The sequence below is a fragment of the Netta rufina genome (assembly GCF_964035555.1).
Source record: "Netta rufina genome assembly, chromosome: 1".
NCBI lineage: Eukaryota > Metazoa > Chordata > Aves > Anseriformes > Anatidae > Netta > Netta rufina.
Genome location: NC_140123.1, coordinates 193770368 through 193796291, shown reverse-complemented (window position 1 = coordinate 193796291; position 25924 = coordinate 193770368). Strand labels below are relative to the sequence as shown.

At 39.3% G+C, this 25924-nt stretch overlaps 1 protein-coding gene across 1 annotated transcript in view; it reads right to left on the bottom strand.

Annotated features, from left to right (window-relative positions):
* RELN (reelin) overlaps positions 1-25924 on the bottom strand; it is a gene marked incomplete at both ends in the record, with an annotated part of 285763 nt that overhangs the window by 15905 nt on the left and 243934 nt on the right. The window contains 15 exon segments of the mRNA XM_084305864.1: positions 10-252; positions 572-678; positions 2978-3153; positions 3876-4053; positions 4746-4960; positions 5811-5965; positions 6741-6997; positions 8024-8217; positions 9484-9661; positions 11014-11154; positions 14640-14808; positions 17135-17384; positions 18667-18925; positions 22279-22426; positions 23502-23722. Of these exon segments, the coding sequence (XP_084161990.1) occupies positions 10-252; positions 572-678; positions 2978-3153; positions 3876-4053; positions 4746-4960; positions 5811-5965; positions 6741-6997; positions 8024-8217; positions 9484-9661; positions 11014-11154; positions 14640-14808; positions 17135-17384; positions 18667-18925; positions 22279-22426; positions 23502-23722 (2891 nt within the window).

Below are 25924 nucleotides of genomic sequence, written 5' to 3'. Positions count from 1 at the left end.
GCCTCTTACCATCATCAAATGTATCTACCAGCTGACTGGGGTTGATCTCTGCTCCGCCAATCAATATGTTATCCAGAGCCCACTGCGCCCGATCAGGACCAGAAACCACGATCCCATTGCTGATGGTGAAAGGCTGCCACCACCTCAAGCGGGTTGTGTTGGTCAGAGCACGTTCGGGGAGAAGGATATAGTCATGTCTGACTGAGATGTATTTTTGGTAGTCCATCTCATGAAGCAACGTCCAACTTATCCCTAGAATGAAAAGATGCAGATTTAGTAATAAGAACAAGCATAAGGTAGACTATTCTAAAAGATTTAAGGGAGATAATTGGAAACCAGAAATAATAGCTATGTTCTTCCAATAGACAAATCTTAACTTCCAAGGGTAGTTGGCTACTGTAGTCATTACAAGAGCAATTTTGTAATTGTGTAAAGCATTCAAATTGGCTAGAAGCCACTGATAATGAAAATCAAGGGGGGGGGGGGGATTATGGAAAATAATCTCAGATATGTATGATGCTTAAATACTGAATAAGGCTGTAGTTTAGATGAACCTTCAAGATGTACTTGCCTCCATCAATGGAATAATCTAGCAACACTCCCTCCTTTCTGCAAGTTGGTCTGTGGCATGTTGTCATGTTGTTTTCACTACCGATTCTCCCCCAGTACTGCAGAAATCTAAGAGTAAATGTACAGGGTTACATTTATTAAAGATCTGTACAGATCAAGAAGTTTCCTTTCTGTTAGCAGATATGATGAAAATGCTCAAAATTTTTAAGCAAGTAACACTGATGTACAAATGGAACAAAGGCTTCCAAAAACATTGCCTTATAATGAGGTTCCCTCTGGAACCTCATGAAATTCAACAAGGACAAATGCAAAGTCCTCCCTGTGGGAGGGACTAACCCCCTGCTGTGGTACAGACTGGGACTGACTGGCCAAGAGCAGCTTTGCTAACCGTTTCTTGTGAGTCCTGGTGGAAAGGGGACTAAACATAATTTAACAAGGTGCCCTGGCAGCAGTGAAGGACATACAAAAGTTGATAAACTGAGGTAAAGTCATTGGAGGCCACCTAAATTGTCTGGGCTATAGCATATGCTCTGTGAGGAGAGGTTGAGGGACCTAGGCTTGGTCAGCTTGAAGAAGATAGGACTTCAGGAGGATCTGACAGCAACCTACAGGGAGGTTATCAGGAAGGCAGAGCAGAACTTTGCTGTGGGGCATGGCAGGAACCAGGAGACAGTGACTGCATTGAAACAAAGGAGGCTCTGACTGCATATAAAGGAAAAAAATATTACTTTTATGGTTAACTCAACTCTCTCCTTGGAGGTTTTCAAGACTGAGAGACAGACCTGAGCAACCTGGTCTAAATTCACAGTTGACCCTGCTTTGAGCATGAGGTTGGACTAGGGACCTCCTGAGGCCCCTTCCTAACTGAGAGCCTATGTGATTCAATGAATTCTTGCTGAATAATAGAATTCTTTAAAGCCATTCAGCCAAGGGACAAAGATGCTGAAGTTGTTTTCTATGTGATGTCCTTAACTTGTCTAAACTGATGTTGTTCCATCACTCTCCAGTTAAGTCATCCTCTTCTACCTCATGCAAATGGAACACATCTTGTACGGGCCAACCAGCAGAGGTGATGTTCTGAACTCAGCAGGAGACACCACTGGTGCCTCAGGAGTGGAGCCAGTGGTGCAGAGGTGACAGCAGTGTCTTGCCTTTTTGCAGGACAGGCATTGCTGACTCCAGGATGTTCCTGGGGAAGGGAACCTGCTGCTTCACTGGGGCCTAGAGGATCCTTTCCACTGTGGTAGGGTGGGCCTTGGTCTACAACTCAACTAAAAGCATCAGTTTCTTGACAAACAAGGCAGTTGGTAGCTGAGTCCACAAAACAATAAGGAATGGAGACCTTATTTCTCAGAGAGGCCTTTCTGACAGCAAGCATGGTGTTACTAGCTGTGCTAAGAGCACTGCAGCTTCCCCCACATCATTAGCTGCGCATCATCTTCCCCTGTTTACCACATCTCTTGGTCCAGCTCAGCAGGGTGTGAGGACTCTCCTGCTTTTCATTGCCAGGACAGATATACTTCTGAGAAATAGGCATTTTTAAATGAAAAAAAAGCCACATCTTCAACTTCACAATCTCCCCAAGCATACTCTTTCCCATTTATTTTCATTTTTCAATGGGAATCTGTCTGAGAAAAGCTAGTCATGTGTGTAAATGCTGACAGGACCAAGCACTGCAGGGAGGTATTCTCACCTCTCAGGCCTCTGGTGTAATCAGTGATGGGGTGCAGAGGGCACCAGAGGGTGATCCTGAGTGGAGATTGCCCTTGGATGCCACCACTTCCCCTTAGACTCCTCTCACCCCCAACGATGTGGGGCACTCAGGGAAGCTAGACTCCATGCTGTTCACCTCTTGCTTAGGCAACAGTGGTTCATAGATCCCATCAGGGAGAATTTCTGTCAAACACATCTTAGTGACTCAGCTACCAGTTGCAGCCATCTGAACTGTTGTTATCTCACCCCTGCGTTCTGGGTCTATGCTTGAGGGTGTAAATATCTCCTTGTGTTACCAATCCACTAAAAACTATTAAATATTTAGAGAACCTCATGCTTTCCACCATCTCGTTTTTCAGTGAAAAGAAGTTTCCTTGGCAAATCTGAAATATTAAATGATTCCCATTCACCTCTCCAAAAATCCTCATAAAATCCTCTAGTGAGACACTGGAAGACCCAAGTGCACTGAAGAACACCTCCAAACTGCTGTGACCATCTTTTCTGACTGCAATGCAAACCTTTGCTCCATTGGACATTGTAGCAAATTAAATCATAATCTAATTAGTGTCTACCTGAGATAACTGATATAGCTTTTGGTGGCTTAGGAATTATTTGAGCTACAAGCTGTATTGCCTGCTCCTTTGTGAGCATTTAACAGAGTTCCCCATTGAAATGACATGGTAACATGACATACTTTGCACCCCGCAGGTCCAGATCTTGAGTGACAGCCTGTCTCACAGTTGCACCTCCAAAATAGAGAGTTGTGTCTTCTGCTAGAATCCCACACTCAGTGCAAGTACTTCCTCCTTCTAAGGACATCCATAAATCTGGTTTAATTTCTTCATTGTCAAAGCGCTCTTTCAGGAAAGTCTGTAATGAAGGTGTTTAACATAAAACACAAATAATTATGACCATAAGCCTTTCTGATGGCCAGAGCTGGAACTGATCTAAATGCATTTGAAAGACTTAGAAACACTGTAAAGATTTTTTTTTCTAGGATCAATGAACATAACTGAACTTGACTGGCTAAATATGCAAATATTTTAGGGCTAGATTTTAACATATTTGGGAGATAATCCAGTACATTAGAATTTCCACGTGCAAATGAATGGGTATAACTCATAACTGTGGTTATCCAAGACTATGTAAAACCTCTCCACATATCCATTATGTATGGTAGATATTATTATTTTATAATTTCTCCCCAGTAAAACTTGTACTGTGATGAAATTTCAAGATTTTTCTTGTATTCATTTATTCAATAAGTTCTATCATGATAAAGACAATCCTTCTACAGGTCTTGATCAATGATAATGTGTGCAAGGGTTAATTCTGTCTAATGATAATCTAAAGATGAACAGCTTTATTGGGCAGTGTTATCTGAAAATTAATGAAACAGTTCTTGGATACTGTAGTACTAGTTTTGTTAAAAATGATAAAAGGACTGAAAATGGATTTGAGTATCTTCAGACTGTCATGAATCAAAGCTAAATTTCCAGTGTCATCAATCTCCTCTCCCTCCCTCCCCTTCTCTTTCATTCTCAGCCAAAATCATGTCAAAATTCACTCTTTAAAACATCCAGTAAAATTACCTTTAGTGTTTGGGTCAGATAGCAGTTTGGACCTGAGTATCCAGGATCACAGATGCATTGCTCTTTGAGGCAGTCTCCATGACCTCTACAATTTTCCAGACAACCAGGGCCCAGATAGAAATTATCAATGGCCCACTGCATATCTGAATATTTCTGATAGAACCGAAACCTCACAGGACTAAATGTGCAGAAACAAAGGAAAACAGACAGATATGTATGAAACAACTTTGCTCAAATGAAAACAGGTAGGTGAAATACAATATACTTATGACTGTGGTATCCTCCAGGCTTCCACAAGTAATATCTGTCAGTCTCTGCTGAAAGCAATTTTACGATATATCCATATCTACTTCTTCACAAATACACTATTGGTCACATATGGATAGATTTTGGTCACTGTGGAAGCTGGAAAAATCTATACTGGCTTCTTGAGAGAGAATTTCATTTATGGTAATACTTTCTTTGCAAATTACTCAAAGAATATAAGAGAGTTTCCTTTCTGAAGAAAAAAAAAAAACAAAACACAAACAAATAGCTTGCATATGTGTGGACTACTGCAGACAGCAAGGGTAAGTTTTCCACTCAGTAAGGTCATAAATTTACTTCCTAATTGAACACAGCTGTCTGAACAGAGCAGAACATGCTGTACTGGAGCAGACTGCAGAGAAGCAAGAAAAACTTTGCCATTTGTTTAGATCAAGAGTCATGATCAATCTTGATAGGAAATAAAACCATACAGCATATGTAATAAATGTAAACATTGCAAGATGCACTTTCTTTGAAAGAAAATGAATAGGCACATGTGTTTCCTGTTGTGTTTTTCGGGATGTACTGAATCCAAGACATAACAAGTAATGAACTGATACTTACTTGCCCACGAGGTTTTCAGGCAGTGAGTAAGTTACTCTTTTCCACCCTTTTGTGGGAAAGAAAACAGATGGCTGTGAAACACTCCCAGAACATTTTGGATCAGCTGGTAAACACTGAGGTACTAAATAATTCCAGCTAACACCAAAGTCAGTGGAGTACTGCACATGGACCTGATTTTGTGCAAGTTTTTCCGAGGTTTTACATCCAACAGAAACCTAATAAAGAAGAGAGCACAAGTGAATTAGAATTAATTGTGGTGGTGATTAGAGTTTAAAAAATGTTGAATCTGAAAACTGACGGCTGAATTTTGCTCAAAATCATGTCAGTAACACTGTCTGTATCATACCGGTCATCTACAGGTCTCATCCCAAGATTTCCAAGATTCAGAGAAGTCACCAGCTTCTTTTTTTTTTTTTTTTTTTTTTTTTTTTTCCAGCTATATCACCTCTCCGGATGTCTGGATATCCAGGTACTGTCACTTGTGCCCGTGCCCTATAACTGAGGAAGCTGTTCTCCTCTCCTGCACGGCCTAATATTTAGGTATTTCAGGGGAGGCCACCCAGGTCATTTTTGTCCAGTGGACCTTCTTTGTAGGAGAATTGTGCGAATAGCTCTTACAACTTCCATATACTGCTGGATTGTTTCTTCATTTTAGGTAAAGGGTTGTATGAAATGTGGTTGATTACAGGTTTGATGTGAATATATGCCCACACAGATGAGGCGTGGCCATTTTTGAGCTGCTTTCCCTTCACCAAGCATCTGTAACAAAATAGGCACCTTATATGTACTAAATATTCTTCCTATAGGAATAATGGGCATCATATATGACATCCATACAACTTCTGTGCTGGAGGAGAGGAGTGTGTCACCTCTGAGAATGGCCCACAGTGTTAAAGCTGACCAACAAGTTGTAGATGAGACAAATAACGACAGCTTAATAACAACATTTTGTCCTGCAAGGAATGGTTTATGCATAGTTACAGACATCATCATACCTCTTGAAAACTCAGCTTAGAATTGGAGCAAAATGGAGTTTAGAATAATTATGTAGAAGACAGATTTTACCTTGAATTGCATAATCCAGCCTTCTGTTGGAGTCAGGTCATGGGTGACTGCGTAAACCTCTCTGCCATCATGGCTCCCACAGATCATGACACCATCAGGAGAATCACAAAACCTCTCAATTGAGCAGTCATCATGGAATAACCAGTGTTCATTCACTTGAAAATAAATGGGAATGTCCGTAGTTTTCAATGACAACATGAGGTACAGAAAACAGTCACAAAGTAGTGTTAACCACTGAAGATATTTTATTTTTCAGCCTACATGAGAATTATTTAGTATTGCTTCTTGGAATGTCAGTCATCTCTCCTATGTACATATTTATTGCATTTATTGCTTAAAACACCTCTTACTACTCTCTTATGAAAGCGTTATAACATTATTATTTTTTTAATGTTAAAGAAGTAAGATTCTGAGGTTTATTCAAAATCTCTTCTCTTGCGCTGGATGTTATAAAAGAATTTTCTTACAGACGTTGACTACGTCTGTATACCCCAAAGTATACCCCAGCACTATGACTTGTTAAGCCTTGTGAACATTCAGAAATACTTCGTCCTCTACAAAATTTATATGTAAAATATAACTTAACTTCTCTAAAGGATGTTTAAACAAAATAACAAACAGAAAACAAACCAGTTAATAAACCTGCTTAGAATAACCTAGTGTTTTTTTCATCTTTTTTTTCTCTCTTTGAAAATAAATTTATTTTCTAAGTAATTTCACTCAGTAAAAAAAAAAAAAAAAAAAAAAAAAAGAAAAATTACATTACATTTTCATTTTGTGAACTAAAAAGAAAGAAGCAAAGACACCTGTAGTGATGGGATTATCTATGACATCCATCACAGTGATGCAAAGATTCAGAGGTGCAGCAAGATTTAGAAATCACTGCGCTGACTTCTTGCCCTTTAATTCAGACCCATGTAACACCTTTACCTGTAGTTTTGTCTTCCATAAACATGTCAAAGGCGATCCTCCCAACAGGTCCTGCATCAGCAGGGGAGCGCTCATGCTGTGGCAGGGGAGCGCTGCTGAAGGTGTCGAGCATCACAGTCCTTTGGTCAGCTGAGCCAGAGATCAAGACATTGTCGATAGCCCAGTCGTTCTGGTCCAGACCATCATGTTTAGGTTGCCACCAGCGGAAGCGTGTCCCAATGGTTTTGGCATCGTAGGGAAGGAGGATGTTCACAAAACTGAAATACAACATGGAAATTAGTTGTAGGAAACCCACAGGAGGAGGACACTTCCCAATGCTCTGCACCAGGTGTTTTGACCAGGTTCCCTCCTGTTGTCTCCTATATTAGGTGCAAATTGGGAAGGCAGAGAAAGGTTAGGTGATTTAGCCTACATTTTCCCATGGGAGATTGCCAAAATAAAGCCCTTTTTGATCACTCCCAATGTTATCCCCTGCACAGGTGCTCAGAGTAAGGTCGGGAGGATCAGCAGCCAGACTGGCAAGGTTCGAGCAACCCCACATGCTCAAACCATGATTTAAGAGACAAAATGTAATCATCTAGACTGGTAGAGTATGACCATTAGGTCCTAAATAGGGCAATGTTAAGAAGGGAAATGTTGAAGTAAAATTAAGATTAATAATTTCAACCTGGAGCAGATAGCAATATTCCAGTACACTGTTCTTATTTCTATTACAACAATTAAAATGCTAGTGATTGATTTCTATTAAAATGCTAGTGATTTATTTGTGTGCATTCAAATAAAATGTCAAGTAATGGGCCCCTCACAGCCCCATTTTCTATGAGTATTTTAAACTAATTAGTGAAGAAAAAGTCCACCCCTATCTATGCTGGTTTGAACTTCACAAATATCTCAAAATAGGGTTTGAGTGTAGTGTAGACCTTTTCACAGATATCTGGAGAAATAGGTTTCTCCTCTATACACTGTTTTCTAACAAGTTCAAGTGATGAATTTCTGCTCTTGTCAGTAAGGAACTAGATTGCTAATGAAAGTATCTTCAAGACCAGGATGGACGTTATTGTAGTAGCTGTCTTCCTATATTTCTGACCTTGCAGCTGAACAAATGCTGATCCTCAAACACATGCACTAAAGCCATTCATAAATGCTTGCAGGACTAGACAAGCTGAACTCTTAAAGATCATCTAAACTACAGCAGTAATAAATCAGAGAGGTTGTTATGAAACAATAAAGAACACTTGACCTAGTACAGGAAATTATATATGCAGAAGAAGGTATTTACAAACCCAGGTTTGCTGAATTGGTCATAGAAAATTTCCATTAAGAGGCTCCAGGTAATTCCACCATTCACTGAATACTCCAGCAGTACTCCTTGGTTGCGGTTATTGGGAGTTATCAGACATCCATACATGAAATAAAACTGGATGAATTCTGCATTGGTGAGGTTCAAGTCAACCGTAACTAATGTACGGCTGCAGCCCTTAAAAGTAATGAAAAATTATGTTGGCTGGTGCTGTCTGGCAAAGCTTATGAACATAAAAATTGGTAGACTACGCAATCACTACTAATAAAGCTTCATGTTGTAAAACCTTCAAAATAGTACAACTTCAACAAATTATAATAAAAGTAAAGCTACAACAGAGCAATAAATGACTTTCTCTGACAACACAGTTTCAGTTATGTTCCATTTGGAAAATACATATGTTGGTACTTGCACCTACAGCTTTATAAAATTAAGCATCAAGAATGGCTTCACCTTTATGCTGAATACAAGAGTTACAAAAATCCACACCTCCAGTGTACCACACTATGTTCTCCATGCAGAGTTAATGATTCACTGACTATGTGCTTATAGCTCAGTTTATGCAAACAATCAGATGGCACAGCAATTTTAATATGTGTGCTGTCCCAAAATTCCTGCTCAGTCTGTTAATTAGTGGTTCCTACTTAGGAAGGAAGTAGAAATGTAAATGTTTCTGTCAATTTATTTTAGAAAACTTGCATAGTTTGAACCTAGTTCCCTTGCATGAAAGATATATGTAAGCCCAAGTTTTATGTTTCTAAAATAATATCCTGTCATTTTGATAAACCTGAGGCAACCTAAAGCACACTTTAATTCAGCAGCAGTCTGGCTTATACAGCTGTGTATGTAGCTAAAATACAAGCAATTTTACTCTAAGCTAACACTGAAAAAATACCCAACAATGAAATATCTGAAGGATAAGTCTACACACAGACATATTTCCAAGGAGCAAGTGCACATTATACACATGCAAATACTTAGTTATTAATTTACCCCTGTGGGCTGATTAGAAGCTGCACCAAACTGCAGTTTCTGTGGAAATTGTAAGTGCTATGAAGAGGCTATTATCAGAGGGTGGGTCTGAATGTCTACATACTTCAACTGTGCTTTGATCTATCAGCTCCACCTCCAAAGGCCCTACCACGGCTGCTTTCAGGATACCTCTGCAGCATTACTCATTTTCCTGGCTGCAGAATAGCCAGGATCATCGTATTGGCTATCCTGGAGTGTATCTGGCGGCACCAGGCTGTAGGACCTACCTGACTTTGCCCTTCAGCTAACCAAAGGGTATCTTTTTTTTTTTTTTTTTTTTTTATTATTATATGCTTTGTGTTTACTGTGTTAATATTTTTTTTAGCATGTTGCTATTCATTTAACTTTTTTTAAATCAGTCCTGTTTATACTGTCAAAAGCAGCAAGTCAGCCTCCGTGCCGAACACCAACCCCGCTGAAGTGAAGAGCCATCCCCGAGGCCACTGCTCCACAGACGGTGCTCAGCTTGCCCCCGTTCACTGTCAGCCAGTTCTGGCTTGACGGCGAGCGATTGAAGTTATCCTTCAGTTGTGTCGGAAGTGGGGTCTCTGGCTCATCACAGTAGAGCCCCCCCCAGTGCTCATCACAGCTGTGGAGGAAAACAAATGCAAAATTCAGCTGGCAAAGGCCCTGCACAGAGATTTAATCAGCATCATGTTATCCCACATCAAGGTGCCGTGTTATTCCATACAGAGACCGTCTGCATCATTTACTAGAGCACAACTGGCATATGGGGGTTTCAAGCATCTGCCACTTTTTGAGGTTGTTGATACGAAACAAAAACAATTTTTGGAATGATAGTATCGTGTACATGTTTTTTCATTGTAGTTGATAATACAGAATACAGTCCAACATAGAATGTTATCAGTAAAATACATTTTACTCTGATAGATAAACTTAAAAGAATGTGCTAAGCCTAATAATGCCCTGCTAACATTAAATTTTAAATGTTTCTGTAAAGTTCTAGTGGATAGATACTGTTGTTCTTTTATACGGTTCCCGTATTCTGTCTCATCTGAAAAACCTTCTTCTTATATTGTGTCAAAGTTTAGATAAAAGCACAGAAATGTGTTTTACTACTATGCAGACTTCACCAAGGAGGTCATGCCATGGTGATTCAGTGCTGTTGGGATATAGGACAATGCCAGAATACGTGTATTTTTTTCTGCAGTGGAATATATTACTAATATACGTAGTCACAGCACAATTATACCACTGTTCTCCCATTTCTGTTATCATCTGTGGACTGGAAAAGTAGCATATCCATCTGGAAGGTATTTCTCTGTTGCCAGACAGAAAATCTGGGGAGGTCTAGTAGTTGTTTGTTAGCTTTGCAGGGCTCTGTGTGTGCTGTTATATAAAACACTTTTGAGGACCAAGTCCATCTGCCTCCACGGTTAAACCCTGCTATGAAGCAGAAGCATCAGGCCATCAAGCCAACACCAGTTACAAGGCAAAAAACAGCCTTGTGAAGAACTGGCATCTATTGTTTTGTTTAGCAGATGCATCCCATTGCCAGCCCTTGTGCTCTGCACCCAGAACCAGGATGAAGGCAAGGGGAGATGACGTGAAACCCCTCGGGAACCAGGGATGACTTTTGGGGAGCACTTTATGTCCTCAGAGGGGTGTGCAATCACAAGGAGCCTCTTCTCCCTCCCTTATGGGAAGGTGGTCAAGCTGCAGTGTAGGCTGCTGGAGAAGGGACCAGTGGTATCATCCATGATGTGTGAACAGGCAGAGGTCTGCCAGAGCCAACCCCAGCATTCACCCAGCCTGTTGTTATTTCTGCTCCTCAGCAGTCATGATGCCCTGTTCAGTTTTAAAAGCAAAACCCTCCTTCCTTTTACAAATTGTGTCAAAATCTTTTCTGAGATTTTGTTAAAATTACAGAAGAGTGAAATGCTGCAGTGCTGTGTAGGACAAAGGAAAAGTTGCACTTACACACAGTTATCCTGGGTGCACTTCCCATGGCCACTGCACATGTCTATGCAGCCATCCCCAATGTAGACGTTATCAATTGCCCAAGTTTGCTGCTTATCAAAGGGAGCAGGCTGGTGCCAGCGGAAACGAGTTGCTTGAGACCTTTGGGGGAGAAAGAAAACCAGAAAGGTAGTACACCAGCTAAGCTAATCTTTATTTTGACTGAAGGGAAATTTCAGTCTAGCGGCTAGACTGCTCCTGGAAGATTTATTCAATATCAGCACAGCCCTGGACTGATTCCTGACAGCAACAAGGTCCCTGAAAGGCCAAGAAGAGGGCTCCCAAATTCTGAGAGCAGTCCAGGCAAGCTTGCAGCTGGGAGACAGGGCTGGGCTCAGCTGCTGTGGTCCCTGTGCAGCCCCAGGACATGCTGGTACCAGCTTGCTTGTACAAGTCTCAAATAAATTTGACCAGAATATTAATGAATGGAGAAGTGGCATCCCAAATTTTGTAATGGAAAAGGAGGTCCTCCTAGCTGAATTTTTAGGATGCATTTGGCCCATCCTTGATGGGTGAAGTGACAGAAAGAGGCAAGTGAATTGTGTAGATGCTTTGCAGGACAAAGCTCCGTAGCAGACCAAGAATGTGAGAGTTAGGAAAGGGAGGAGAGCAAAGCAAGTGGCTGTGTTTGGCACAAGGGAAAAGAGGGTAGAAGGAAAGTGGTATGCCCAAACGGATGTTCATAACCATGTTCAAGCTGTGTCCTGGCACAAATCTGAAGCTGGGAGATAGCTGGGAACTGAATCAAGCTGGGATGACCCCAATCTTCCAGGTTTCACCCTCAGCCTGAGTTTCATTGCTTCAGCTTTGAACTAACCTGACTTTTTCCTCTGTGAATCCTCCTGGCTACACTTACATAGTGCAGCTGTAGACAATAGGTTGGCTCCTATGTAAGATACTGCATTTATAGATCTACGGGGGTCAGGTGAGCCCTGTATGGGACTTGTGGAACCAGTGATGGCGTGACTCTGCCTTCACAGTTTCCTCCCTACCCTCCAACCAGAGCTTGGCTGGCAATGTTAAGAAATGATCTATAGTGCAGTCCTGGCTCTTTTCAATAAATCATTTTCCTTTTTTTGATTAAAGGTGGAATTTAGGTCCCTATTTGAACACCTTATTTTGATACAGCTATATGTGAATTAAATGTCTTATCTCCCAAGGTAGATGATGGAAACCCAGCTGAAACAGTCAGGGGACACCAAAGAGCTATTCATCTCACACAGCTGTAGACACCAGTATGTGAATAGCTGTGAGTAGATTAATTTCTGCAACTTTTCAAGAATACCATTTTAAATTCAAACTAGTCGGTGTTTTGCTATACAGCACCAGATGGCAGCATTGAACTTTGTGTAGTCTGTTTTCTTTAAGAATTCAGTTGTAAACCCCAAAACAAATAAACATCAAAATCCCCCAAATTTATTCAGTGTAAAAATAAACATTTTCAATGTTATTCTATGAATTATTTCTTAATAAATATATTGCATGACGTGAATGGATAACAAGTTTATCCAAAGAGAAATGTACTGCTGTGTTGTCTAGTTGTTCGCCAAACAGCATTTTTTAAAAGAAATGCATAAACTGGGAGGGAGTCCTTGAGGTTTAAAGACAAAATTGTATATCTCACTCTCTCTGCTTTAGGTTTGGCACTTCGCTAACAACTTACAGAGCTGATGCTCCTAGGAGAACCTTTAAGTTTGCATTTGCATTTTAAAATAATCTCTAAGATATAATGAAGTGTTCATTGCCTTCTGCAGGCCACAGGTTATATAGCACAGTGGGGTATGTGAGCCCTAAAATGCTATGTCAGTATGGGGGCTGTGCACTAGGCCAAGCTGTTGACTAAGTAGCCTGCAAGTCCCTAAGATGTACAGATATAAATAGTCATAAATACATGTGCTATTATGCAGCTTGAAGTAGTAAAACAGCATAAAAAAAAATATTGCACCTTTACTAAAGGGCTGTACTATTCCTTATTCTAAAGGTTAAGTTTTCCATTGCTCGTGAGCTAAGGTTGTAATAGCCTCTCTCACACAATCCCTATCTTAATATCTCTGGGAAATGGTATTACTTGAGCCAATATATATAGTTATTGGATTGGAGAGAATAGCAATTTTTTTTTGCCTCAATAGGGATCAGACTTCTTCCTTTGACATATAGCACTCAAAAAGATTTCAGCTTTAAAAGCACAGCTACGTACAAAACTGAGTTAATCTCAGGTGATATGTTCCTTTTAGGTCCGAATTCAATTGGTTTGGAGCATCAGCCCCAGTCCTTATTTATCCTGTGAAGCTTTAGAAAATCCTTTCTGAACACAAATTTACAGGCTTTTTATAAGGACTGTTGAGGTAATGGATTTTGTAGACAATACACAGTGAAGCAATACAACAAGTAAGCAGAGGAGATCATTGCTGGGAACAAGTCCTAAATATACTATCACTTGACATAAGTCACTGCAATGGAGATAGGGAGGAGTTTAGATGCCAAAACAATTAGTAACAGAACATGGACTTTTCCACTTCCAGTTTCAAAACTTGTGGTAACTTTATAGGTGCTCTCAGTACAATTTCTGGAAAATAAAGGTCTCTGTTTCAAAACTTCTGTGTGTGTTCATTGGCATCTTTCATAACAATCTTCTCAAACAGGTGTAAGCACTGCCTGAACTGTGGCGACATCTGTAACAGCAGTTAACTTGGCCTATGCCTTTGGTTAGGAAATGGAGCTCAGCAGTAGGAGAAGAGCTGTAGAGTGAAGTTGTGCAGAGAGCCTGACATTCACCTTTTTTCCTGGGTTTTATGTTGGCCTAGCACTACACTGGTATTATCAGGTATGGCTGCATGGGGGACAGTCACAGCTAACAGCACATCAAGATGGACAAGAACTGGAAGTCTGAATTACCCACTTGGCCCTGTATGGATTTTTCCGACAAACAAACAAGCAAACAAACAAACACAAAGAACAACCACACAACCAACCAACCAAAGCTGAACTGTTTTCAGAGCATCATTACGAAACATATGGCAGTGCTCCCACTAGCAGTCAGTGCTCCTTTCACTGCATAAAATGCAGCTTCCCAACAAATCCCACAAGTTTTCTTCCCTCAAAGACAAAATAAAGTACAACAAGGAAGAGGAGGTGAAAATGGGGCATGTGTAAATGTTGATAGAGAACCAAACGATACAAGGCATGCACAGAAAAACAAGAAGCCTAAAAAGTGTTACTCTTAAAACACCAGCTCACAGCCAAGAACAGCAAGAACAGGATGCAGGTGGGGGACTCAGACAATCAGCCACCAAAACAACCAAATTTTGTGAGGGTGACAACACTATGAGATTCTTAAAGAGTTCCCCCTGCTCCTGCCCCTCCCCAGGTACACAATTTCCTGTTTCTAAATAACTAAGAAAAGTAAATATACGTAGTAGCTTTGCAATTTTTATGCAAAGCAGGATGGAGTTTTCTTTACTTATGCATTGCTATCCACATTGACCAAACAAGAATGTCAAGATACAATTATTTTAACACTATAATGTATCATATCTCAATACACAGCCATGTATTTAGATTTATTCTGCAGAAAACCAGAGAGATACCTCGTGTAGGGAGGCAGAGGCAAAGTAATCCGGGTCCACTTGTTGAAAGTGTCTGATATGAGAATCCTCTGAAGATGGTACTTGTTACATTCCACATTAGTGGGAAGACAGTCTCTCAAAATCGGGTGCCAGGTCAGTCCAAGGTCCACTGAATATTCCAGTTCAATAGCTAAGGGTGGAAAGACAGTAAGTCAGTGAGAGATTCACACGCATAGGTCTACGACAAACCTTTAGTCACAAGACTACTCTGACAAAAAAAAAAAAAACAACAAAAAAAACTACGCTCAAAACTTTTCAAAACTTTGTGTCATGAGCACAAAGATGATGGCATTGCTCGAATAGACATTATATGTTGCTGAACAAGTGTAACTCAGGAGAAGGCTGCAGTACCCATCAGCCACCTAACTCAAAGGACCACAGGTGCAAAGATAAAGTAATCTGTCAAGTCACCAGGATTAATTCAAGCCAATTTCTGTAGCTGCAGCATATAAGAAAGTGATGTGACAGCATCACGACCAGAAGCTTTTTGTTTTTCAAGCTGAATGATGAGAACTCAGCTGGTCGTAATCTCTGTGTAAGGCAGAACAACTCTCAAATTCAAACTTCTGGCTCTTCAACAAGATGGTTTAGTCACTCTTTCCATGCCGCTCCAGACCAGCTCATTTCAGTATCCAGCATAAGCAATTTTAAATTGAGTTTGTTAGTCAATGAGCTTATTTTCATTCAAACACAATCTACCCGTATTAAACTAATGTATTCATTTCCCAGCAAAAATCAGCAATTTCATTATTTTGCTGTTTAGGGCTTATAAATTTGATTATGAAAAATAAAAATTAGTCAAGCTCACTAAATACTTCAAGTTAAACTTTTATACAGGCGTTAAAAAGTAAATATCAATAGGCACAGAACTGTAATTGGTAGTAAATATTCCAGCTGCTAAAGTTTCTGGCTTTGTAAAACATGGAGTATGGTTGCAATGACAGTGGTGATAAATCTGTTATCTTCTTTGATTACTACCAGCCCATTACTACCCTCACACACAGAAAATGACCCTTAATCACCCAATCAGTCCTACTTGATGTCTAAGCACAGAACGCAGTGCTATAGAAACACAAGGACAAGTGGATACAAACAAGGGTAAATGAATTTTTGGTGTTAAACCTTCAATACCAAATTGAAATGTTTTCCTCATCAGAAGTGGAAGCATGACTAGGTAGTGTCCTGCTTAACTTAATACAAAGTTAAGATAATGGTAAGCACAGTAGACAAAGAAATAACCACGAAAAAAGGAAGGAACTATTTCTTTGTCAGTATATAAACAAGCTGCCAAAACACTTAAACTTAGCAGAGATCATTTTAGGGATGCTGCAGTGGTTTTAATACCAAAAGAAAATTGTTGAAGACATAAGTAAAATGTTGATTACTTCCATAGGGTTCAGAACAGCAAAAGCAGGTAAGCCACTTTATGTAAAACCTTTTTCTATTTTCACGCAGAATTCCAGAGGAACAGTAAGTAACTCAGTGAATTTATGCACACTGAGTGCTCCAACATACTACATTGTCCTTCTCATAAAAAAATAAAAATGCACCCCCAAATGCTATGCTAAAAGAATGTAATCTAACATGTATAAACAAGTTATACAATCAAAAGCTAGGAATACCTATTGTTTGTGCATTTTAAAATCCACATAATGACCCAATTTTTAATTTCCCTGTGATGCATACTCAGTGCAGAGCAGGTTTTTGCACATATATATGTATGTATACATATAGATATATACATACAGTTACACAGATAAAAGCATGAGTATGTAAACATATGTATATATGTGCAAAAACCTGCTCTGCACTGAATATGCATTGTATGAACAAAAAGGAAACCAGACAATAAAAAATTACATCATTATGTGTACATGCATGTATATATGCTTATATATGTGTGCATAGATATATGCACACATTCATACATAGACATATGCATACAAATATATACGTACTTTCTATTTCATATGGATTGTACAAATTTTCACAATCGATTCTGACTTAGCTCGTGTCAGAAGTAGGCTAATAAAAACTATTTCTTAGTCATACAAGTGCAAATGAGATCTGAATTGAAACTTACTTCTCAAAAACTGCAAACCCACAAAACAAGAAACATATGCTGGGAACACCCAGATGCTTATTATTAGAACCAGAACATCATCCCAAGCAGTGGATACAATATGCTGGCAAATAAACTAGAGTAAGACAGCTGCTAGTATTTTTCTTAAATGAGTTGAACTACAACTTAACTGCCTGGAGAAGAAAACATACTTTAGTTTATCTTAGGCTTCAGGTACCAACAATAAATGCTGATGTTACAGTTCCTGACAGAAACATGCAGTTTTCTTTGGTTTCTCAGTTCTTGTTATGATGGATAATGGAACAATAAAACAGGTGAAATTTTCCATGCAAGAAAGTAAGAGAAATGGCAGGATTTACTAGGCAGTCATTACCATAGCAGGAATCCGTGACAGAGCAGGATGCTGCAAAATCTATTTGCAAGAAAGAGTCTTCGTTGACAACAATGTCAGTGGTTACAACATAGCGGGTGCTAGCTTTCTCGATGAACACTAAAGCATCCCCAGTAGACCCACAGACTGGCATCTTTGTGCCACCAGGATGGAGCAGCCACTTTCTACTATCCAGAGTGGTAAAATCATCTTCTAATACTGTATTGCCAGAGATGTTTCCTCCAATAAGAATCTGAAACATTGTAAAAGGAATTGTTATTGAAAAAAATCATGCTTAGAAGTCTTCACAAATGCACACATGACAGAGCATCCCAGAGGAGGAAAACATTGAGTGATCTATGCATATATATGTTCTGATGGATCATAATAGACAAATTTACTTTGTAAAGATTTTATGTTACGAGGAAGGGGAATAGCTTTCTCCTGTAGAGGCATCCTACGGAGATTGGCTCAGCTGTACAAATCTGAAGTTCAAGGAGGTGAATTCCATTCTGAATGAAGTACAAAAATAAATGTTGATAGGAGCAAAGTGTTACACTGTTATTTTTCCCACCGACTGTTCAGCTTTTCTACAATATGGTGAACTACTACCAGATTGCATCTGACGATTGAACTGCGGTAATATTCTTTGTTTTGATGTTGACTTCCAGAGATTAGGATTTTACGATACATCAATTAAGTTATAACTAATTCTTTTTTGTTATTCTGAATTCAGTTACTGATTGTTCTGAACTAATATAACTGACTAACTTCAATGAAGATATAGGGATGAAAGAATAAGAGTTTTCTTTTCATTTTTAAATGGAGGGATAGGAAGTAAAATTTTGTAACATGGATGGATGTTCAGTGTCCAGGTTTTTCCTATGGATGTGAACTAACTGCTATAAAAAAAAAAATAAAAAAATTAATGAATGTTTAAGCAAGTTCAACTGGGGCAGCCCAATAACACTACTTTGAGTGCAATAACTTCAGTGGAATTTCTTGAGATTTATACCAAATCATACAAAGCAATACAATATACCCTGAATAGAAGCAAAACCCAAATATGAAAAAAAAAAAACAAACAAACCTTAAATTGCTTTCAAAATTTCAAGATTGATATTGATTGAAGTTTTTCTCTAGTGTTTCCTATTACATTTTACCAAGGAAATTACATATTTGGGTAGATTTGAAATTAGGGTTTTCAAAGTTTGAACTCAGACCTGGATTTTGCATACTAAGGCTTTCTGCAATGTGACCCTGTGGCTCTACCCATGTATTAAAGACCTTCCTAGTTCCAAAATAGACATTCAGTACCCAACATAGAAACAGTGCATTAAAAGCACAAAATTAGCAAACAGCAATTTTGCCCAATTATTTTGCTAGATTAGTATAATTCTGGAATATCTGTATAAAAAGCATTTTTGCTTGACCCAGTAAAATGACATACATGTATGCCAATACAAGGGAAACATTAAGACAGAAAACAGTCTAAAACTATATTAAAAAAACCAACAACCCAGAAGAGTACTTACCTGATCAATTACCCAGGGACTGTAGAAATGCCCATTCTCAGATGGTTGCCACCAGCGAATTCGAGTGGAGCTGGAACGGGCCTTCATTGGGATTTCCAGGGCAATGTATCGTCCCACATTGCTTGAGTTGCTGAAGAGGAACTCCTGGAGAAGGCTCCAAGTGAGGCCACCATTGAGCGAATATTGCAGAAGCACAGGCTGGCTTCTGGGGTCTGGTACCCCCTTACCGCATCCCAATCTCATGAAGAACTGCACAAATCTAACAGTGAGAGCAATTACTGTAAAAAATTGTTTTTCTGCAACATCCTAGATAACCTGAATTAGAGACTTAGAGTTTGTCCATTGACAAACCCCATCATTTCTTGGTGTAAGAACCAGCTTTAGGAGATGTTATCGTTTCCTTTTCAAAGGCTCAATAATATAAGTAGACAGACAGGTGGGATAACAAAAATTCATTTTGCCTGTGTGGTAGTTTGCCAGGGGCTTAACAAAGCTGGTCATTTTTGTTTTGAGCTTTTCTCTGTGTAGCAGATGGTGTTGAAAATATCAGAAACATAATCCTGGGTGAAATTTTTATCCTGTAACCTGTGAGTACAGATTTTAGAGGCAGAAAAGCAATAGTGCCTTAATGGTGCCTTGATCATAATTTGCTAGGAATTTGATGAAATGCTTAAATTCAAAATTAAAAAAAAAAAAAGTTTTCCATTGGCATAAACTAGAGAAAATCTGGAAATGAGAACAAAGCATGTTTCACTTCCAGGGACCATTTTGTCCATTTAGTCAGCATGGGAAATTTGTCTCAATCACACCACTTAAATATGCTGGCTTTCCTGAAGCCAGCCCTAGACACCCAGGGACATGAATGCTTTCATTCCCTTTTTAATTGGTTGCTCCAAAGAAGCACAATAGGCTTGTATCAAACTGAGAAATTCTTCCTGTTAGATGATGCTTATTAACAGCACTGCAATGCACTTGGAGTGGAGGGAAGCACTGTTGTAATGATATTTACCCATCCGACTTTCAGGGATATTACAAGTATTAATTTGTGTTTGCACAGCTCTCGCACAGCTTTAAAGTGCTCTATCTGTTCTAATTATCACTGCATTAGTGCTGCCTGGCTCACAGTCGAATGAAACATGGGAAAACAAGTTTTGTATCAAAAGTCTTGGTCTGGTTTTATCTGCAGGTAGATCCCCTGGGAGTGGAGGCTGCAGAGGTGCTGAGGAGACAAAGCTTCAATAAAACACTGAATCCGCAAGTCAATTAATTCTAATGCTCTCTGTGACTTGCGGTTCCTCTTGGTGCTATATATAACTTCTTTCACTATAGATTATATCCACCACCATGTCCCAGACATAACATATTGCTTCAGCTGTAAAGCAATGCTGGGGATCCTCATGGATCAACATATCATCTGTAATGGATTGGAGTCACTGCTGGTGAGTCTTTGTTCCTCCACAGATTCTCTTTGACATTCACCACATAATTTAAAGGAAATAAACCCGGGTGACCTTTTCTCTGTTGAATTTGCTCTCTATGGGTTGCTATTCTTTCATCTGAATTTTTACTAGCGTAGTAATAACTCATTCAGATATCGGTAAAATAATGTTTAACAGATTAAAGATAGCCATTTTAATCATGTCTTTTCTCACCCCACAGATATTTTGCAAAGGTTCTGCCTATTTTGGAATGGAAAAAGCAAAGCTTTCTTATGGATACTCCAGTAATTCAGAATTGAAAGGGGTTTGATCAGATGTGATACCTAAAATATACTGTCCCTACTGGTATTTCATGCTGTGTAATTTCAGCTACGGGTATCACTGTAACGACAATACATTGTCCCCATGGTTAAAATCTTTAAAATACAGAGGTGATGACAGTGAATACTGGATTGGAGAGTCCACTTAATTTACATCCCCACATGCAGAGTAGCATACAGGACTGACACCACTGCTCAGCTGTGTGGTTCAGGAAATCTCTAAGAAAAAAGAGAGGCTTTTAATGATTACTGAGTCCAGTACTCCTTAAAAGATCTATTAGAAATGCTGTTTATCACTGTTTTTTTGTCATTTCTGGAATAAATAGAAACCTCTCCCCAGGTCCCAGGCAGAACTTGGCATGTCTGTGTCAAAGTCAGATCTGTTGTCTTGTTTTGCAGGTGGCCGGTAGAGTCAGCCTGGAAATTAAGCAAATCCCTACACAATTATTTTAGGTTTCTAAAGAGCAGTCCCCAGCAAAGCCTTTGCAGTCTACCTTGCTGTTCAGATGAAAACATAGAGTTATTTGTTGATAACTGCTATTTTTCATGGCATACACAAGAAATTAAACATACTGCTCTGTTTTCCTTTTATTAGGACAGGAGTCATTTATCTCCATATAACACCTTGAGGTCAATATATGCAAATCCAGCTACAGACTTTCATGGAGAAGAGATAAGTGACGTCTCTTTGAACATAAGCAATAAGGAAAACATGTCATTTAGTCTAATGGAGCAACTTACAAGATATCTTGTACCTTCTGTTAAAAAATCTTTTAATTTCAGAACAGTCCAGGAAATCAAATTACAACAGCTTATGGATGTTTGTATTTACCAAATTCTGAAAAAAGTTTGCTTTGAGTAATCTCACAAATTCAATACAGGGTTCTCTAATATTACACTTCAATGAAGGTTAGCTAATTGCTTGTCTAAATTTGTAATGGTTAGAAATTAGGCTCCTTTATTGACTGTAAGGCTCTGCAATGGAACCATTACTTAGAGCGTCAATGTTAATGAAAACAAGAAGCTGAAAAGAGGTAAACTGCCTGTTAAAGTGTGTCCCACAGAACATTAGAGAGGAGAAGGGAGTTTGCAAGTTATCAATGGAAAAAATCATGGGAAAAAGGCAATCTTTCCAAAGTAGTAATGTAAAGATATAGGTTAAGATACTAAAGAAATTAGAAAACAAGGGCTATTTGTTAGCATGCACACAATTAAGATGAGGCTAAATTTATATTAATTTTTCTGTAAATTTTTTATGTGGCTTACTTAGTATGCCTTTCTCATCAAATATCTCCTCTGAAGGCCATAATGATACATGGTCTCTAAATACAATAAAAATATTTGTTTTTCACTTGCTGTGCTCAGTGTAGTTGGTGACAGCTTGACAGGAATTTCTCAGTGAATTATTGGAAACAAATGTGCACAATAAGAAGAAATCAACATTCAGAAATGAAAGGATTATGAGATGATGAATGTAACACTTATACTGGCAGCACACTCTTGCTTCAACAGTGGCTCACAATACAGCAAACTGTAAGACAAGCAGAGTGTGTGATGTGCAAACAATTCATCATATTACACATTTAAGAAATAAAAACTTGCATAAACTGCTGAAGATGTGGCGTCAGATCCTGGAGTTCTTATTCAAGAAAAAACCCTAGTGTTAAAATAGTCAACCCCGTTCAAGTTAAATTTAAGTTAAAATGGTAGAAATGGTTAAAATGGAATATGTGCTAGAGTAAGGAAGGCAGAATATATCAGCTTGCCTTTACTACAGAAGTATATCATATGTCTTATTCTTCAGTACATTATTTCTTCAGTGAAATACTGACAGGACTTTAAAATTGTGTTACCTTGCTTGCGACAAATCTAGGTCTCGAGTCATCAGCATACGTAAACCTTCTTCATTAAAGAAAAGGTTGTTTCCTCCAGACATGATGCCACATTTCCTTGATGGCTTTCCACCACTCACAAGCAGGAATCTATCAGACTCCAGCTGACCTGAATACACAGTAAATACATATTTATGATTTACTCCAAAGTGCTCCTGCTGCAAGAGTACTATTTCCAGAGGAAGAGAGCTAAATTAAATATTACTTGCAGAGTGAACAAATATTCATGCCAGTGTTTATGATTCAATGTTTTTTAGAAAATTGTCACAAATCAAAACAAAATAAACTGTTAGCCCAGAAGTACGAAGTTTGGGACCTTACTCTCCAGTTATTCATATGATTTTCTACTTCTCTTCATTTTTCTTGAGATAACAGCAATGTATCCAGCTCTATATGGAAACTGTGTGCCATGTGCTAGCATGCAAGAAAGGGCTGTCAAAATTTGAAATGAACAGTAGTACCTTTGAAAGGAGAAGTTTGGTTACCAGGTGCTGCTTTATTCAAAATGTGCTCTTCTTGCAATACTTGTTAGGAGGGGAAAATCTTGATTTTTTTTTAGAGGTGTTTGCATGGATGCTGTGTTTGCTCAGGCACTCACAGGCTTTGAGTTGCCTCCTGGCACTGTCCACTTGGGGTCCCCGGTCTGCTGTGCTTGCTGAGCAGTGCTGAGACATAAGGTCTGCTCCAAAGTATCGTTTGCCATATGAAGGCCACTCAAATTTCCTTTGCAGGGAGAAACTGCATAGTCCTAAAGCCCTTCTTTGTTTTCCTTGCTTACATGCATGCTGTCTGTGCTGGTCAAACTACCCAACTGTATTCACTTGAACAATAAATACACATTTTGTGAGAATTAGATTGACATATCCCTTTCCAGAAATTGCGTGTCATCATTCTCTTCTGAAATTAGTTGCTGCAAGTACAATTTGCAGAAACTCTGTTTTGATGGCAAATTTATATTCCAATATGAACAACCTAGCAAAAAGTCAGTTGCTCCAAAACAGGCATTTGATAGCCATCAGGCATTCACAAACCATGCTTGAGAATTACATCCAAACAACTTGACTCATGGGAATAGTCTCACAGCATAGTTTAGATTCAGAAGCATGCAGAAGGTCTCATCTTTGAGCCCTGAGTTCCACTAAGACTAACAGGTAGAATTCAGGCTAAAATAAGAAAAGAGATACCTTCAAAATCATCCTTAAGGAAGTCAGAATTCTTGGTACTTATTTTGCAGGTTGGCCCAGAGTACCCTGGGTCACAGATGCACTTTGTGCCATTGATGCAGCTGCCATGCCCATTGCACATCTCCTCACACTGTGGACCAATGTACACGTTGTCAATGGCCCAGGTGACTGGCTGGGATCCAGCAGGATAAAATCCTTGGTACCATCTGAACCTTGCCAACCTGAAAAAGGGGGAAATGTACTTAGTTTAAATGAAAGTTTTCTCTTTTGTTGTATACTACATGTATATATAAATATACCATACTATACATATATATATATACTATTATTTTTGGTGGAATTGACTTGATAATAATTTAATTCTAGAAACTGACTGCTATGTCTAATTCCTTCACCTTGTCATCTTTATGCTGACATTCAATCCAAGTACTGACAGAAATAAAAATAACATTATTCATTTGCTGAAATACCAAAACTGAATGACAGACTTGAAAATGGGATTTGAAATCTAACCACTCTTCTCTCCATCATCCATGGGAAGGATGATTGGCCATGGTCAGATGGATTTCCTTCTGCCTTGCTTTACAGCATCTACGTCAGACCAGGCCGCTCCCTGTCTTCTGGAGAATGAAATCCTGCTTCACACTGGCACCCTGCCTTCAGGGAGACCACTTGTGGAAATGGGCTGGTAAAATCTCACCCTCAGTTACGTGAACAGAAAACATGATCTGCCATGTCACCAGGTATTCAGCTTGCTTTCAGACAGCTTAATCTTAAAACAGACTGATAGTGCAAGTTGTTAATTTAAACTATACTCTCCTTTGGGTCCTGGCCTGTCATTTTTAATTCTCAGCCTAAGTGCTATTTGCATCAGTGCTGCATATAAAGAGGAACAGACTGGGGAAAGAGGGAAAACAAACTGAGCAGGGGAAAAACACTTGAGAGACTCATTTTATTCCCAAATGAGAAAATGTTTCAAAGGATGAAGGAAACCAGAAGACTGAGAAGGGAAAAGTGTTTAATTTACATGTTTAATATGACTTGTTAGAAACATCTAAATCGAGGGATGGACTTTCTATCAGGGAGCGTAGTGATAGGACAAGGGGGAATGGAGCTAAATTAAAAGAGGGTAGACTTACATTAGACATTAGGAAGAAATTCTTTACTCTGAGGGTGGTGAGGCTCTGGCACAGGCTGCCCAGAGAAGCTGTGGATGCCCCATCCCTGGAGGTGTTCAAGGCCAGGCTGGATGGGGCTTTGGGCAACCTGGTGGGAGGTGTCCCAGCCCAGGGCAGGGAGACTGGGACTGAGTGATCTTTATGGTCCCTTCCAACCCAAGCCATTCTGTGATTCTCTGATTCTGTGATTCTATGATTCTATGATAAACGCTGCAGGTGAAACAATGGCACAGGTAGCTGACAAATGTTTTTGTCTTTATGTGCTAAAAAGGAATATTTATGAGGTGATTCAGGTGGTAAGAGATAGCTGATACTGTGGGGATACTGCTAACAGTTTTAAGAAAGATAACTAAGAATCAGAGTCCTGCTGGAAGTCAAAAACATTGTTTTTACTATGTCCTGAGGTGAAGGACACAAGAACGAGGTTGGAAATGTTTTAAACTGCTCTTTAGGGGACATCTCTGTCTCTTGGGCTGTATTTGTTCCACCCCACAAGAACAGGGAGCCTCGTCTCAGGCTCCCTGCTGGCCTGAGTGAAGGGTGACTGAAACAGAGAGTGAAATACTGGTCTTGTTGAAGTCAGTAGGTATTTCTTCACCAACTCAACAGGCTCAGGATTTTTTCCTTCAGAATCCTACGGGAATACTAAGATCTTAGATACAGCTATCTGCTGAGGACACACATTAATTTCCCAAAGAACATATGCAGTGGAAATAACTGGAATGTCTTCGTCTTCATTTAAATATAATCACTTTACACCTTGAGGACAGAAATGCTGGTTCTATTTAGCATTACACAAGGAATCAGGTTTGCTGATTTTTTCTCTTTATTCCAGTGGACTCTGGTGGGGAAAACCCCACATCAGCCCTCTGGCCCAAGGATGTCATTATACCAAAGGCTCCATGGATTCTGCTCTTTGCTGCTGGGTTCTGTTGACTATCACCAACTGTTTTCTGGCCCACTATTGGGCAAGGAACAGGAGGGAAGACAGGCAAATTGGACATAATCAGTAAGGAACATAGGACTAAAGCAAAATACGTGGAAGGTTTAAATGAGATATTAATTTGTATAGTCAAATTTTTCATTTGGGGGGTGCATGGGTAGTTGGGTAAAGAGTCAAATAATTCTTTTCGGCTAACCCAGAAGGACAGATGTGCTGCTGCAAAAGATGGTTAACTACTCTATGCTTGAAATGTTAACTGTCATAAAACAGAATATTCAAGTTTAAAATTTAAACCTTTTCTT